The following is a 15,218-nucleotide window of genomic DNA, read 5'->3' on the forward strand; positions in this document are numbered from 1 at the left end:
GCATACCATTTGTGTAATCATACATTTACATAGGGTAATGATGTTTGAGTCATTCTGTTATTTTTTCCTCCCCCCACCCCTCCCACCTCTGTTTTCCCACTATACAGTCCCTCCTTCCTCCGTTCTTGCACCCCTCCCACCCCCCATTATGTGTCATCATCTGCTTATCAGTGAGATCATTCGTCCTTTGGATTTTTGAGATTGGCTTATCTCAGTTAGCATGATGTTCTCCAATTTCATCCATTTACCTGCAAATGCCGTAATTTTATTATTCTTTATAGCTGAGTAATATTCCATTTTATATATATATATATATACCACCCACAGTTTCTTTATCCATTCATCAATTGAAGGACATCTAGGTTGGTTCCACAGTCTGGCTATTGTGAATTGAGCAGCTATGAACATTGATGTGGCTGTATCTCTGTAGTATGCTGATATTAAGTCCTTTGGGTATAGGCCAAGGAGTGGGATAGCTGGGTCAAATGGTGGGTCCATTCCAAGTTTTCTAAGGAATCTCACACTGCTTTCCAGAGTGGCTGCACTAATTTGCAGCCCCACCAGCAGTGTATGAGTGTACCTTTTTCCCCACATCCTCTCCAACACCTATTATATTCTTTTTTTAAGTGGATGTGATGAGGAAGGAAAGTGAGCAGCATTTCAAAAGAGGATCTGTAGATTTTAATTACTCCAGATTTGGGTGAGGGACACTAGAAATGAATCAAGGCTTCAGGGCTTTAAGCCTAACTGGAAGAGTGTTAGTACTGTGGGCCAAGAGGGCATTTGGGAAGGTAGGAACACATTTTGGTTGGTGATGTTGGACTGTAGTTAAGAGCCAGGTCTGTGGGTATATATTTGAAAATGAATTGAGATGAGAGAGCAATATATAGTTGTCTGTGACTAAGTAATTGGACTTTTCATTATATTTAATCATTCTGTCAAAAGTCAGTTCTTGAGATATGTTTGTGGCTATTGAAAAAGTCAGTTTAAATATACCTGGGAATAGAGGTCCAAAAAAAGGAAGAACTACATAGCATTTAAGTACATTAGCCCAAAATTGCATGAGCAGTCAGTTTACTAGAGAAGGAATACAAGAGGATAGTTTTTTGTTACAATTTTATTTGGCAAAGTAAAAGGTGGGTAACCCTATGTTATTAGCTAAAATTTCTGTTGAAATTTTACCTAGTCCCTGAAATCCAAAAATCTGGGACATTTGTGAAGATTTACCAAACCTTCAAGGGCAGTAAAAATCATTTTACAGATACTTTTGTGTACTTAAGATCAAAATAGGTGACTCGTATTTAACATTATATGTGTTGTAGAATTGCTAATACTAATTAAAAGTAAATTACAGTTAAAAACACATAATTCTTGTTTGTTTATCTGACAATGTCAACAATTATAAAATAATGCATTGGGGCTGGGGTTGTATCTCAGTGGATATTGCTTGCCTAGTACGTGTGAGGCACTGGGTTCCATCCTCAGCACCACATTAAAATAAATAAAATAAAGATATTGTATCCATCTATAGCTAAAAATATATTTAAAAATAATACATTGGTTTTCCCAAGGTCAGTGGATACTTAAATCTTTCTTTAACATGTGGTTAAATGCCTGGACGTCAGAGGTAATTTAAGCATTTTTAAAGTTTGAACATTCTTAGAGTTCTTTGGAATTAACTACATTAACAGTGTTGTTCTTCAGATCTCTAGAACTTTTTCATCTTGCAACATTGCCATGTGACTTTAAAAACTGAATTTTTTACTAAATTTTTAAGTACTTCAGGGACAAGGCTTATCTAAGATAGAGATTGCATGTTGGTTTCCTCAATTCCCTACACAGAAGACTGATCCAAACTCATCAGATAGAAGACTTACCTTCTGTGGCCTTGGAAAGCTTTTCTTTCTTCCTTTTTTTTTTTTCTTTAAGAATTTAAAAAATTAATCTAACTTTGAGTTGGTGTAACTTATTAACAGTTATAGAAAACTTACATTTATTCCACTATAGTTTATGAATTTCTTGGAGGAAAATCTAATACTGATACTCAAACTTGATACACAAACTGACTCTTTGGCACGTCTTTGTTTATACCCATCTGTTCCTGTGGCACCATGCCTATTATTATGGTGGTGTGCCAATAGCAGTGAGGCATGTGAGCCAACAAAGATGAATTGTTTGGATGGAATACTCTATTCTGTAATACTAATTAATTTTGAGCTGATGAATCTACATGAGATAATGTTAACCAAATACAGTCAAAATAATGTCAGTGAAAGTAAAATTTATTTTGACTTATGCAGGAGTGTACCACAGATGTTTTAGACTTCCATTGAGAATAATTAGAATCAGTGTTTCCTATGGTTCCAGTGATCAGTTTTCTTTACATAAAAATTTCAGGTTTAAAAGAAAAAAAAATGTTTTTGGATGGAGTGTAGATTAGTGAGGAAGTGGGTGACACTAAGTTGTAGTTTTTACATTTCTTATAAGGTGTTCACAGATCTTAAAATATATTTTTAACATATTCAAGCTTAATGCAAAAATTGACACCAGAGTGATAAATGGAAGTGTGTTAGATTTCAAAATAAGACCCTTGTTTAATTCCTTGCTTTGCTGTTTCTTAGATCTATGATGATGTACTTAAAAATTGTATGATTTTAGAATTGTTAAAAATATTTTATAGTTTTTCTACTTATATGTTGCCCTCATATTTTTCTGTGCCTCAGTTTCCTTATCTATCAAATGGGAATAATTATAGCTACACATATTTCATAAAGACTTTGTTTCTCTATGAATAGAAAACAATAAAAAAATGAGAGTGCTGTAAGTTCTGGAAAACAATATCCTATTGAGTGGCTAAGTAACTTACATAAACTCAAGACATGTTTGTGGTAAATATAGAAAGGATATAACTACCATTCCCATGTCCTCAGAGATAACTAAATTGACTGTATAGTTATAGTGTGTATTCTTACACAAAAATTGTTTTAAAATCTAAGTGTTCTTACACCTCCACACACCCATACACCAATTATGTTTTTGCTTTTTACTGAATTTATCTTGAAGATCTTTTCTTTTTTTTTTTTTTTCTTGTGGTGCTGGGGATTGAACCCAGGGCCTTGTGCTTGTGAGGCGAGCACTTTACCAACTGAGCTATCTCCCCAGCCCTTGAAGATCTTTTCATACCATTGTATGAAACTATTTCAGTCTTTTAAACTACTGTATTTTCCTTTTATTCTTTTTATTTAATTTGTTCCACTTTTGAAGGGTATTTGATTTCAGTTTTTGTTAAGTATAAGCAACACTGCAACATACATTTTTGCATAATTGTGTGCATTTATGTATTTGTAGGAAAAATTTCTCAAGGTAGAATTGTAAGTCAAAGGTTATTGCATTTAAAATTATGATAGATATTGCTGAATTACCTTTCATATATATTATACCCGGTTTCTCCCAGCAATCAGTACTAAAGTTTGTTTTCCTTTGCTTTTTACTGGTCCCATCAAATCCAATGTTATTTGTCAAAATTATAGGTACAAAATGCTGTTACACGGAGTCCTTATTATTATGAATGAATTTAAGTGATCTTTTTATATTTATTGACTTATTTTAGGTGAAATACTTAAAAATATCATTTATTTCCCTGTAGATCAGTTCTTACTGATTAGTTAAGGGCTCTTTGTATTTGAATAATTTGCATTTTTATCTGATGAGTCCCCAAATAAATCTGTCTTTTGACTTCATTTATGGCAATTTTTTTTGTATGCAAAAATTTTAAGAATTTCTGTGTTTATATTTCCCTATTTTTCCTTTTATTGCTTCTAAGATTTCCCTGGTTTTTTAGTCTCTTATATAATAAGTGGCATTTTTGCTTTATAGTGCTATTAAATAGTGAAAAAGAACTTTTTACCTCTTCCAAACAGTTTTTCTGTCTCAGCTTATATCAACTCAACTACTTCAGTGGCTCTGTGAGATTGCCTTTAAATCTTTAAGGTTATGTAGTCACATTATAGAAGACACTCCTAATTTCCTCAGCCGAAGTAGAACCTAGTTCCAGCTGCCTAGCAAGAGACCAAGTAGCTAAGGGCATTGATAAAGGGCTTGGCACCTGTGCAGACTTGCTGTGATATATGTATGCCATGATGGTTTTTAATATTTGTACATAGAGGGTGCATGCCTGATTTTTAACCTTTTCCAGGGTCACGAATGCTTTTGAGAACCCAGTGAAAGTTAAGAGTTCTGTATCCCTGTTCTTTCAACTATTTATTGTGTATCTATTAGGAACCTCTGAAAAATTTTTTGGGTTCTCATACAGAGCTTCGTAGAGGTCTTTTGTGATCACTCTATTGTCTTTTCTATTTAATTCTTTGCATATTTCCTATCTGATTATGTTTTCCATCTTCTTTCCTTCCTTTGTCTTTTTTCCTCTGTCTTTCCTTTTATCTCTTCCACCCCAGTTTATTCTTAGAATGTAAGTTTCAAGTGGTCAGGGATACCAGTACTCAGAACAGTTCCTGGAACATAGGTGTATTTAGTAAACAAATGTGCTAAGTCCAGTGATAATTGCTTTATGATCTTCATAACACCCTAATTGACACCAACTTCTTAGTTTTGTTGACTTTTTTTCTGTTGTGGTTTGCTTTCTATTTTACTGGATTCTTGTCTTTATTGTTCCCTTATCTGCATTGCTAACTCCCTCACTTGCAAATTCCCTCACTAGGACATTGTTCTGATGTCCCTCTATTTGGCCTACTCTGACCACCTTATTTAAAATTGCTTCCTCCTTTCTCTTCTGCATTCTCTCTCCCCCTCTGTTTTATTTTCTTTCCATATCACCTCATGACTGATAGTTTCCTTATTTATTATGTTGTTTCTTTTACTTACTAGAATGAAATCTATGAGGGAAAGTTTTTTCCCTAATTTTTCTTTTTTGGTGTGCCACAAATTGCACATGGAGAATCAGATGAGAATAGAGTTATAGAATCTAGGGAAAGAAGGGGTTTTAGGATTAGAAGAGCAGTGGTCAATTATATTAGTATCCATGAGATTTTATATTGGATTTTTAAATTAAGAGGCTATTTGTTGTCTTGTGTGAGAGAAATTTTAATAGAGAAATAAGGGAGAAAAGGAAGATTATGGAGGGTTGAGGAAATGGCTATAACATTACAGACTTCTAAATCTTGTAAACAGTATAGTAGGAAATGTTCATAATTACCTGGATAATTTATGGTTCCTCCTTTTAGAGAGTTGAGATGGATGAGTATGTATTTTGTTTTTATTTTCTTTTTCACTTGTTAAGAGAATACATGTGCCCAAAGTTATACTTGGTTTTGGGGGTCATCCATGGGAAGTATAGGCCTTAAGCAAACCGAAAGCATTATTAAATCTTAATGTTGTACACATAAACTCACCATGAAGATCAATTCCTTTGGTTATGTAGCATGGGAAATAGGTAAATTCTGACTTCTTCTAGCTTTTTTTTTTTTTTTTTTTTTTTTTTTTTCATTTTTGCATATTCACTCATGTTTGCAAAGCACCATCTGTAGTAGTATGATCTTTTGTTTGAGTGGTTCAAGCATAAAGAGGTGCCCAAGTTACAGAATTTGGGGGCAAGGCTTAGTAAAGATTCAACCCTTCCCTCTTTGTAGATTTTGATATATTCTTTTTGGGGATGTACCTCCAATTGGAAGTGATTATTCCTTATCACTTTCCCCACTCCATCATTATTGAATTTAAGTTTCAGTATTGCGTTCTGTGATACACAACTTTTGGTAACTGAAAAAAAAGAAGGTAATTGGGTAGAGTGACTAGATAAACAGTAATGTTCTGGCTATTTCAAAAATCCAGAAGAAAGGATTTTGAATGATTTTACCACAAAAAAAATGATAAATGTTTAAAGAGATAGATATGCTAGATATGCTTACCCTGATTTGAACAGTATAGAATGTTACATGTATTGAAACATCACATGGTACCCCATAAATATATATAGCTTTTAGATAGATTTTATGTCAATTAAAAAATATAAAAATTATCCATAGAAACTTCATTCATGGTAACAAAAGAATGGAGGGAAACCAAATATACATTCATTATTGCATAGATAAATAAACTTTGGCAGAGTGGTATAATTTAATTAAAAAGGATGGAGTTAACAGATAGGTATAGCAGCCTAAATGCATATTTATGCTAGGTGACAGAATACAAATACAAGACACCAAATGTTGTGTGATCTCATGTATAGAAAATTCTAGAGTAGACAAAGTATAATGATAGAAGTTGATCCGGTGGTACTTGAGGTAGATAGGGAATACCAAAGAGAGCAACTATAAATGGGCATGAATAAATTTTTGAGATGAAAATGTACCACACTAAGGTTGTGTAGTGATTATATGACTTTGTACATATTTTAAAACTCACTATATTGTACCCTTAAAAATGATAACTTTCATTGTAATACCTAAATAAAACTGACACCTCACCCTCCCCCACCAAAGAAGGAAAAAATAAAATGATTATGTAGTGCAGTGCTCTCAAACTGGTGAAGGGCCTTTTTTCCTTTAATAGTTTCAGTTTATCATGTATGAATACTTCTATAAAATACAATAAAAACAAATTACTAGAAAAATAAAATGAAAAAAGCATATGAAAATAAAAGCTCCAATTTTTTTTGTATTAGAGTCAGTGAACATAAACTTGTACTGTTAAATTGTTCTGTCAGGTTTCTGAATGTGCATACTCTGAATTTCTGTACATTTTTCTTAAAAGGTCAGTAATAGAAGTTTGTGGATTGGCAAACCAAAAACTTCTTGGTTCTCTGACCAAACTTCCTCAGATAATGCTTTGAGTAGCACTGATAACAGCAACAGTGTGACATAGTTTTAATTTTTCCTTTGATTTACATTGACTTTAGGAAGAGTGGAAGGGTTTAATGACTTGTAGATTTTAGATGTATAAAAAAGATAATTTATACTGTGTAAAGACCCTAATACCTCTTAAATTCTTTTATGTAACTAGTAAAATTTTGCTTTTTATGGTTAGTTATTCTGGTGTTAGGATCAAGAGTGACTTTCCTGGTAATAATAAGTGCTTTAATTTTTCACTTAATGTATTTTCTGTTCCTTGAAACATAAAACAGACTTTTTTTTTTTTTTGCACATGAAAGGAAAAGTTATACCATTTAACACCACAAGATGTCACTTATGTAAAAATAAAGTTGGTATTCTAATACTCAAAGCCAGACAGCTGCAGGTAACTAGGTAAATGAAACACTAAGTAAATTTAAAAAAACTTTTGTTTTTTTGAAGCAATTATTTGTTTTCAGCAGAGAGTTTATGAAAATATTGCTAATTCAACATATTTTGAACCAGCTATCTTGACATTTGGCAAAAAGAATTTCTTAATTTCTAAGATGTTTGTAGTAATACATATTAATGGATCATTTTTTAATTCACATATGAAACAGGTAGACTTAAAACTCAATAGAAGTGAATATATTTTGAGGGTAAATGAAGTATTGTGATACTAACTCTCCCACATCTTTATTATTTTGATGACAACAAGAGAGAAATTTGGAGAGAAATGTGTAATTAAGCATCAGAATTTTTAATAGGTCTTAATGATAGAAATTTTAAGAAGATGAACATCAGTGAAACAGAGCCTAGGGTTTTCTCTTCTTGTTTCTCACTTATTAGCTTTGCCTGTGTTAACACAAAAGACATTTGTTTTTTCTTAATATTTATTCATTTTTAATTTATTTTTTAAAATGTGATGCTAAGGATCAAACCCAGTGCCCATACATGCTAGGCAAGCACTGTGCCACTCAGCCTCAAGACATTTGTTTTTGCTGTTGGAGAATCTCTTCTGTTAAATGAGAAGAGCAAAACCTTTGGCTTTAATACCGGGATCCTGTTTTCTTGTTTTTAGTTTGAGAGAGCAGGTCAGGACCAAAGGTGTTTGGGTAGGGGACTCTGGCATCTTGGGCTTAAGAGGAACAAACTAGATTTCCATTAGGGCATGAATAAGATTATGTGTGGGGTTAGAGGTTGGGATGTCCTAAAAATTGATGTTTCATTCTTCTTCATTGCTCACTTCTGTCTCCAGATCACACTGTTAGAGGAGAATGATGGCATACTCGTGGGCAAAAGGAAAGGGGAACAGGCAGGAGAAAATTGTCTTCTTCCTTTTTGGCGTGTATGAGTGTGATCACATATACCACCCATATATCTTTTCAGTTTAGTGCCTGTCCAATTGCTTCCTTGTTAGTTTATTTACTTGCTTTCTTAGCTTCTAATATTTTCAAGGTTTCTTTTAGGTTTGGGATTTTTCCTTACAAAATTATACACAGTCATTAGATAATAGGGAAAAATAGCAAAATTAGAGGATAAGGAAATAAAATTGTTTTCATTAACTTTTCTCTCTTTTCTGTTGCCTGTGCAGTGTGAAAGAGCCTGAGAAGTTTTAAGAAGGGATTCAAAATTCATTACAGTGAACAGTTATATATTGCCTTTTAATAGTTAATAGTTGTATATCCTCAGAGACAGTGTTTTTAAAATATTGTTTGAATCTATTATATATTTTCTAGTTGCATTTTTAGGAAAAAATAGGTGTCTTAATTATTTTATTTAGTTATTTTTTATTTCCTGCAAATGGTCACCACTGCATTTAAATTTATGAGCCGTTTGGAAAGTTAAGAGTAATTTTTTTCAAAATAAATTTCATTGCTTTTATTTTTTATCTTATTTTATTTTGTGGTACCGGGAACACTTTACCACTGAGCCACATCCCTAGGCCTTTTTGTATTTTTATTTTGAGACAGGGTCTTACTAAGTTGCTGATGCTGGCCTCAAACTTGTTATCCTCCTACCTCATTCCCGAGTAGTTGAGATTATGGTGTGTGCCATTGAGTCTGGTTTCATTGCCTTTATTCTTTTTAGAAAAAATGTTCATGTTTTTTAAAAAATTTTTGCTGCAATGAGAATTTTTAATATTTAACCATTATATTAGTTTGCCAAGGCTGCCATAATAAAATACCACAGATGGGATAGTTTAATCAATAGAAATTTATTTTCTCGCAATTTTATTTCTCACAATTCTGAAGACTGAAAGATTGAGTTGTTGGCAACTTTGACTTCTGAAGCTCTTTCTGGCTTATAGATGGCCATCTTCTTGCTATGTCCTTGTGTGTCTGTGTCCTAATTTCCTCTTGTTACAAGAACACTAGTCATATTGGATTAGGATCTACCCATAGATCCCTATTTTAGGTAAATTACTTCTTTAAAGGCTCTGTCTTCAAATATAGTTTCTGTATTAAGAGATTAGGAGTTCAACATACAGATTTGGTGGTGGAAAGACATAATTTAGCCCATAACAACTCCTGGAAAAATATTTGGATTATTATTATTTAACCCTGGGTCTTACACATGCTAGACAAATGTTTTATCACTGAACTATACCCCCAGACCTTATCATTTAATACTTAGTGATTACTGCCTGTGTTAGGGCTAAAGTTGCAAAATGTTTAAGGTTAAAGTAAGGATTTTTTTTTTTTTTTTTGTTAGTTTGTTAAGGCTATGTTAAGAAGTTTTTCTGACCTGTATTTAAACTTCAGTTGAGAAGGAAGTTCTGACAACTTTTATTTGGTGGTTTATATTACTATAAGCTTAGCTTTCTGGCAGTTTTCTTGAAGTAATTACTTTTTGTTTGGTGTACTAAAATAAGATTCACTAACTTAAATTCTTGAGGAAGCATGAATTTTATACTCTTAATTTAAGAGTGATGGCATATTTGATCCCTAATATACTTCCCAAATATAGATAAATTCTTTTAGGGAACTAAATATCTTACTCACAAATGTGACCAAAATACTATAAAACTTTTTAATATCAACTCTATGGTGATATGGTTTGCATACAAAAAATTATCCACTTAAATGTTAGAATTGGAAGAGTTTTGAAAAGTGTCTGTATGTGTGAAATCACTACCACAATTGAGATACAGAACGTTTACATCATCTTGTGAAATCCCCTGCAGCCCCGCTACTGGGGATGGAACCACTGAGCTATATCCCCAACTCTCTTACTTTTTGAGACAGAATCTCACTAAGTTGCTAAGGCTGACCTTGAATTTGAGATCCTCCTGCCTCAGCCATCTGAGTAGCTTGGATTATAGGCATGGTGCACCAGTCCTATCCCTGCTTTCTGCCACTAAAAGAGTAGTAGTGTTATATGAATTACGTCAGGCCATTGTGCCTGACTTCTTTGACTCAGGTAATGATTTTGAGAATTCATCCATCTTGTTGCAGGTATCAATAGTTAATTCTTTTTCATTGATGAGTAGTTTTCCAGGGCATGGATAAATCACATTTGGTGATGAGCATTTAAATTGTTTCAAGTTGTTTACTATTACGAGTAAAGCTATGAATATTGTGTAAGTCTTCATGTGGACATATATTATTCTTTCTCTTAGAGGAATGGTGAGTCGCATGGCAGGTATATGTTTAAATTTGAAATACCTATTTTTCTAAAGTGGTTGTACCATTTTATAGTCCCACTAACAATGTGAGAATTCTATTTGCTTCAAGTACTTGCTAACTTTATTGTCACTTTTTAATTTAAGCTATTATAATAGGGTATATAGTGCTATCTCATTAAATTTGCATTTTCCTAATGATTGATAATATCAAGTATCTTCTCGTGTATGTTGGCATTTGTACATTTTCTTTCGTGAAATGTTTGCTTAAATTTCTATTTTTTTGGCTTGTTAATAACTGAATTGTAATTGTTATAGAACTGCTTTTTAAATTAAATTTTTATTTTGAGATTATTATGGATTAACATGTAATTAAAAGAAATAATACAGAGAATACCTATGTACTTTTTACCATTTTCTTCAGTGATAATGTCTTGCCAAAACTATAATACAGTATCACAATCAGGATGTTGAAATTGATATAATCTACTGGTCTCATTCAGATTTCTCCGGCTTTACTTTCATTTACTTGTCTTGTAAGTGTGATTAGTTCTGTTAAGTTTTATTGTAGGTTCATGTGGCCACCACGACAGTATAAATATAGAACAGTTCCATTATCATAAGGGTCCCTTTTATATCCACCCTCCTATCTCTCTTTCCTTCACCCCCAGCAACCACTAATCATTTCTTCATTTCTATAACTTTATTATTCCAAGAATGTTACATAAATGAGTCATGCAGCATAAAACCTTTTAGGATTGACATTTCTCATTCCTTGAATGAGAAATTCAGCATACTTTTTCTATTGCTTGCATCAATAGTTCACTTCTATTACTGTATTCCGTGGGATGGATATACCAGTTTGTTCATTCATTAAGGACATTTGAGTTGTTTGTTTTGGCTACTACTAATAATACTTGTTTACAGGGTTTTGTGTGAGAGTAAATTTTCATTTCTAATGGGTAAATGTAAGAGCATTTGTTAGGTTGAATGGAAATTGCAGGTTTTCTTCTGTAACTATTTTAATGCTAATTCAAGGATTTTCCATATTTTTTTCTGATGATTGTGTCAAAGTAAATTTGGGATGAGAGAATCAATATGCCTGTTTTGCATTGATATTTAAATGTTAAATGCAACACTGAAGAACAGGGGTTTTTTTGTTTTGTTTTGTTTCATTGGTGGGTTTCATGACAGCATAGCACATGAATAAACAAGGGTTAAACAAGAAATATAAATTTAATTAAAATTAAGAATTAAGTTATTTAAGATTGTCCATCATATTATTTCTAATTCTTACAAAAATGATATATTCTAATAACTGCCTTCTATAAAAATCCCAAGTATGGAATTTTTGTTCTCTTCTAATAGGAATGAAGATCTAAAACAAATGTTGGAGAGCAACAAAGATTCAGCTAAATTGGATGCTATGAAACGGATTGTTGGGGTAGGTAAAAATATTAGATTATTTTGATTTTTGAAAAATGGACAGATAGTGATTGTATTAACTATTAAAGAATGTAAATAATATCTCATTTATTCTTTAATATTAAGTTAGACTATCCTGTCTAAAAATGTTAAAGTATTAAAATATCAAAAATCAAGACGCTTGGGTTCTGACTTTATCGATTCTGTTTTAACTCTTCTACCTCTAATATCAAGATATTTTTCCTGTGAAATAGAGGGAATTATTTTGTAGACAAAGTACAACAATGTATCATCCTATTTAAACTTTATGAAAAGAGGAATATTCAAGGAGTGTTTTGGTCATTCCACCTAAAAGTTGTGAGCACACTTTCTTTTTTCAAATTCCATTACTTCCAATAAAAACACTATTCAATTTAATAATCTAGAATTTTAATAAGCATTGTTTAAGTTAAGAGCATTTACCAGATTTTAGTTGTAAAGCAGAATTTAAATAATGGACTACTATGTTTTTAGAGGAATTCTGTTGCCAGAGAGCTAAAAATATAAGGCAGTTCCTAATTTATATATCATCTTCAACAACATTTTTGTAGTTTGTATTGTGTTCTCTCTTCTTTTGATATTTCTCACCTTCACAAGGAAAAAACTGGTCTAATTTTGGCAACTATCTGATGCTAAGGAGTTCAACTTTTGTTTCAATGGAATTCACAAAGTCTGTTTTTTTATTACTCCTATGCTATTTACTGGTTTTATTTTTCATTATTTTTATGTGATAAATATTCATTTGCATAATTGCATAAATAAACTTTAATAAGAAATAGTACTATTTTTCAGAAGGCAGTGCCACATAAGAAGAGCCTGAAATTTTCTTTCTTTTCTTGTTATATTAAAGTCCAAGTCCCATTTAAGAAAAATGGTTACAGGTATTAATGGGTTCTATTAAAGAGTAAAGTGATATGAAAATGAAATGTCTGACAGCAAGGACAAGTTATTATTTGTAGAACTCCTATGAATAACTTGGTCCTTGCCTTTAGGCAGTGATGGTGGAGATTTTGACAATTATCTTGTAAATTTTCAATTAAAATATTACGCTTTATACATAATAGTATTTATGGATAGATAGTTCCTACATGTTTTGTTTTGTTTTATTATTGTGTTTTGAGATAGGGTTGTACTGTGATGCCTAGGCTGGTCTTGAACTTGCTCGCCTCTTGCCTTAGCCTCCCGAGTAGCTGGGATTGCAAGGCATATGCCACTGTCCTTGACTTGCATGGTTTTTATACACATGAACTTTAATTACTGCAATGTAGTTAAGTAATTTAGTTAAGTCTCCCAATATCAGTGCAAATTTCAGCTACCATGTGTATTACCTGAATGATTGTATCATGTACAAACTTCACTACTAGTTCTTTAGGCAATACATTACTGTGTAAATTACAAATATGCATCATGATCATTGACCTATCATTTCTCTTTTTCAAAATCTGTCAGTGATTGGTCACTATATGTAATTAAGTTCAGTCTCATACAGAAATAAATGTAGCTGTGTTGCCTTGTTTCTTGATGAAACCCATATGATATTTTACAAAAAATGATAATTGAAAGAGGGATTTGGTCAACAAAGATGAAAGTACAGCAAAGAAATGAAAAGTGCTTTCACTGGAAATGAAATTCAGGTAGACAGCTAATGGAATTATACAGAAATAGCTGTGGATATACTGACATCACTCCTTTTTGACAAGCACCTTCTGAATTTCTAACTGAAGGAACTTAGTAAAGGCAAGTTTATCAATGTAAACAAGGGAAGGGATTTTTTTAGGTGGGACGGTACTGGGGATTGAAGTCAGGGGTGCCTAATCACTGAGCCACATCCCCAGCCCTTTTTTATATTTTATCTAAAGACAGAGTCTCACTGAGGTGCTTAGTACCTTGCTAAATTGCTGAGGCTGGCTTTGAACTTGCAGTCCTCCTGCTTCAGCCTTCTGAGCTTCTGGGTGTACAGGTGTGTGACACTGCCACAGACAGGGAGGGTGTTTTGATAAAAAGCTGAAGAGGTTCCAAAGGAAATGGTGCTGGCAGAAAACTTCACATTAATTAATGGACCTCCCAGAGATTATTGACAACATAGGAAGTACAAAAGATAAAATGCTGGAAGCTGATCCAAATTTAGAAAGGATTATGACAGTTTATCAAGGTCAAGAAAAGATGGTTGCTCAGTATTATAAGTTATTTAATGAGAACCCTGTTCAGACTACTCTTGATAAGTTAATTCTCACTGTTTCAAATGACAGTACACCAAATAAATATTATTTTTACTATTTTCTGTTTTCCTGTAACAAAGAGTTATTAAAGTTTTGACAGAAATGTTAAAGGTCACAGATCAGTTATACTTCTGAATTATTATGATGACTTTGTGTGGTTTCAGTTTATATTTCTACATGTCTTAGTACTGCATTAGTATGCTGAGAAGGGACTGCCTTTATTTCTTTTATCTTTTTTTTTTAATTTATTGTATTTTTATTTCTGATGGCAAAAAATTCAAAAGCATTTAGACGTCCCAACAGTGGATAATAAAATATGGAATATTTTCCAACTCTTCAAAATGATATTCAGGAATACTGTGGAAACAAAAAGGTTTGGAAGAAAGCATAGTAAACTATATTTTTATTTATTTTACTTTTCTTAGCACTTTATTTTTTTAATTAATTGATTATTGTAATTATACATATTAGTGAGATTCACTGCTCCATATTCATACATGAACATAGTGTAATTTGGTCAGTTTCATTCTCCAAAACTTCCCCTATTTCTTCCCTTCTTCCTCTGCTGGTCTCCTTTCTCTTTTCCTGAATTCCCGCCACCATCAACTTTTTCATCCTTTTTCTTCTCTAACTTCCATACGTAAGAGAAAAATGACCCTTGACTTTCCTTAATTATTTCTTTAAACTTTGGCTCTTAACATTCCATTAAAATAATTTATTTCACTAAATTCCAGGATACTATTGAAGTTCCTGATTCAGAAAGTGAGGGAAAGTATATGAAATAGTTTTTGGGTAAAACTTTTAAAAATCTGAAGGTATGACAGTGTTTTCTGTATTATACCTTTGACTCTAATAAATAAAATCAATGTTCTCATAATCCAGACTACTGGACTATCATAAATGTAATTTAAATGTAAATAAGGGAATTATAAAAAAAACGTAAATATAGTCTTGCTTACCTGGTGGTTACAGACTCTATTTTTGGGAAATATAAATGTAATGTAAAGGGAAGTGTGTAAATGTATGAAGGGAAACTATAGGAAAATTACTAGTAATTAAAAACTATTC

The 15,218-nt window shown here is 32.3% G+C and overlaps 1 protein-coding gene across 2 annotated transcripts in view; it reads left to right on the forward strand.

Annotated features, from left to right (window-relative positions):
* AP3B1 (adaptor related protein complex 3 subunit beta 1) overlaps window positions 1–15,218 on the forward strand; it is a 254,893-nt gene that overhangs the window by 15,279 nt on the left and 224,396 nt on the right. For both annotated transcript variants that reach the window (XM_079143559.1, XM_079143558.1), the window contains exon 2: window positions 11,836–11,911. In XM_079143559.1, the coding sequence (XP_078999685.1) occupies window positions 11,836–11,911 (76 nt within the window). The remainder of the gene's footprint in view (window positions 1–11,835; window positions 11,912–15,218) is intronic.

This window comes from Sciurus vulgaris (genome assembly GCF_902686455.1).
Source record: "Sciurus vulgaris genome assembly, chromosome: 6".
Taxonomy (NCBI): Eukaryota; Metazoa; Chordata; class Mammalia; order Rodentia; family Sciuridae; genus Sciurus; species Sciurus vulgaris.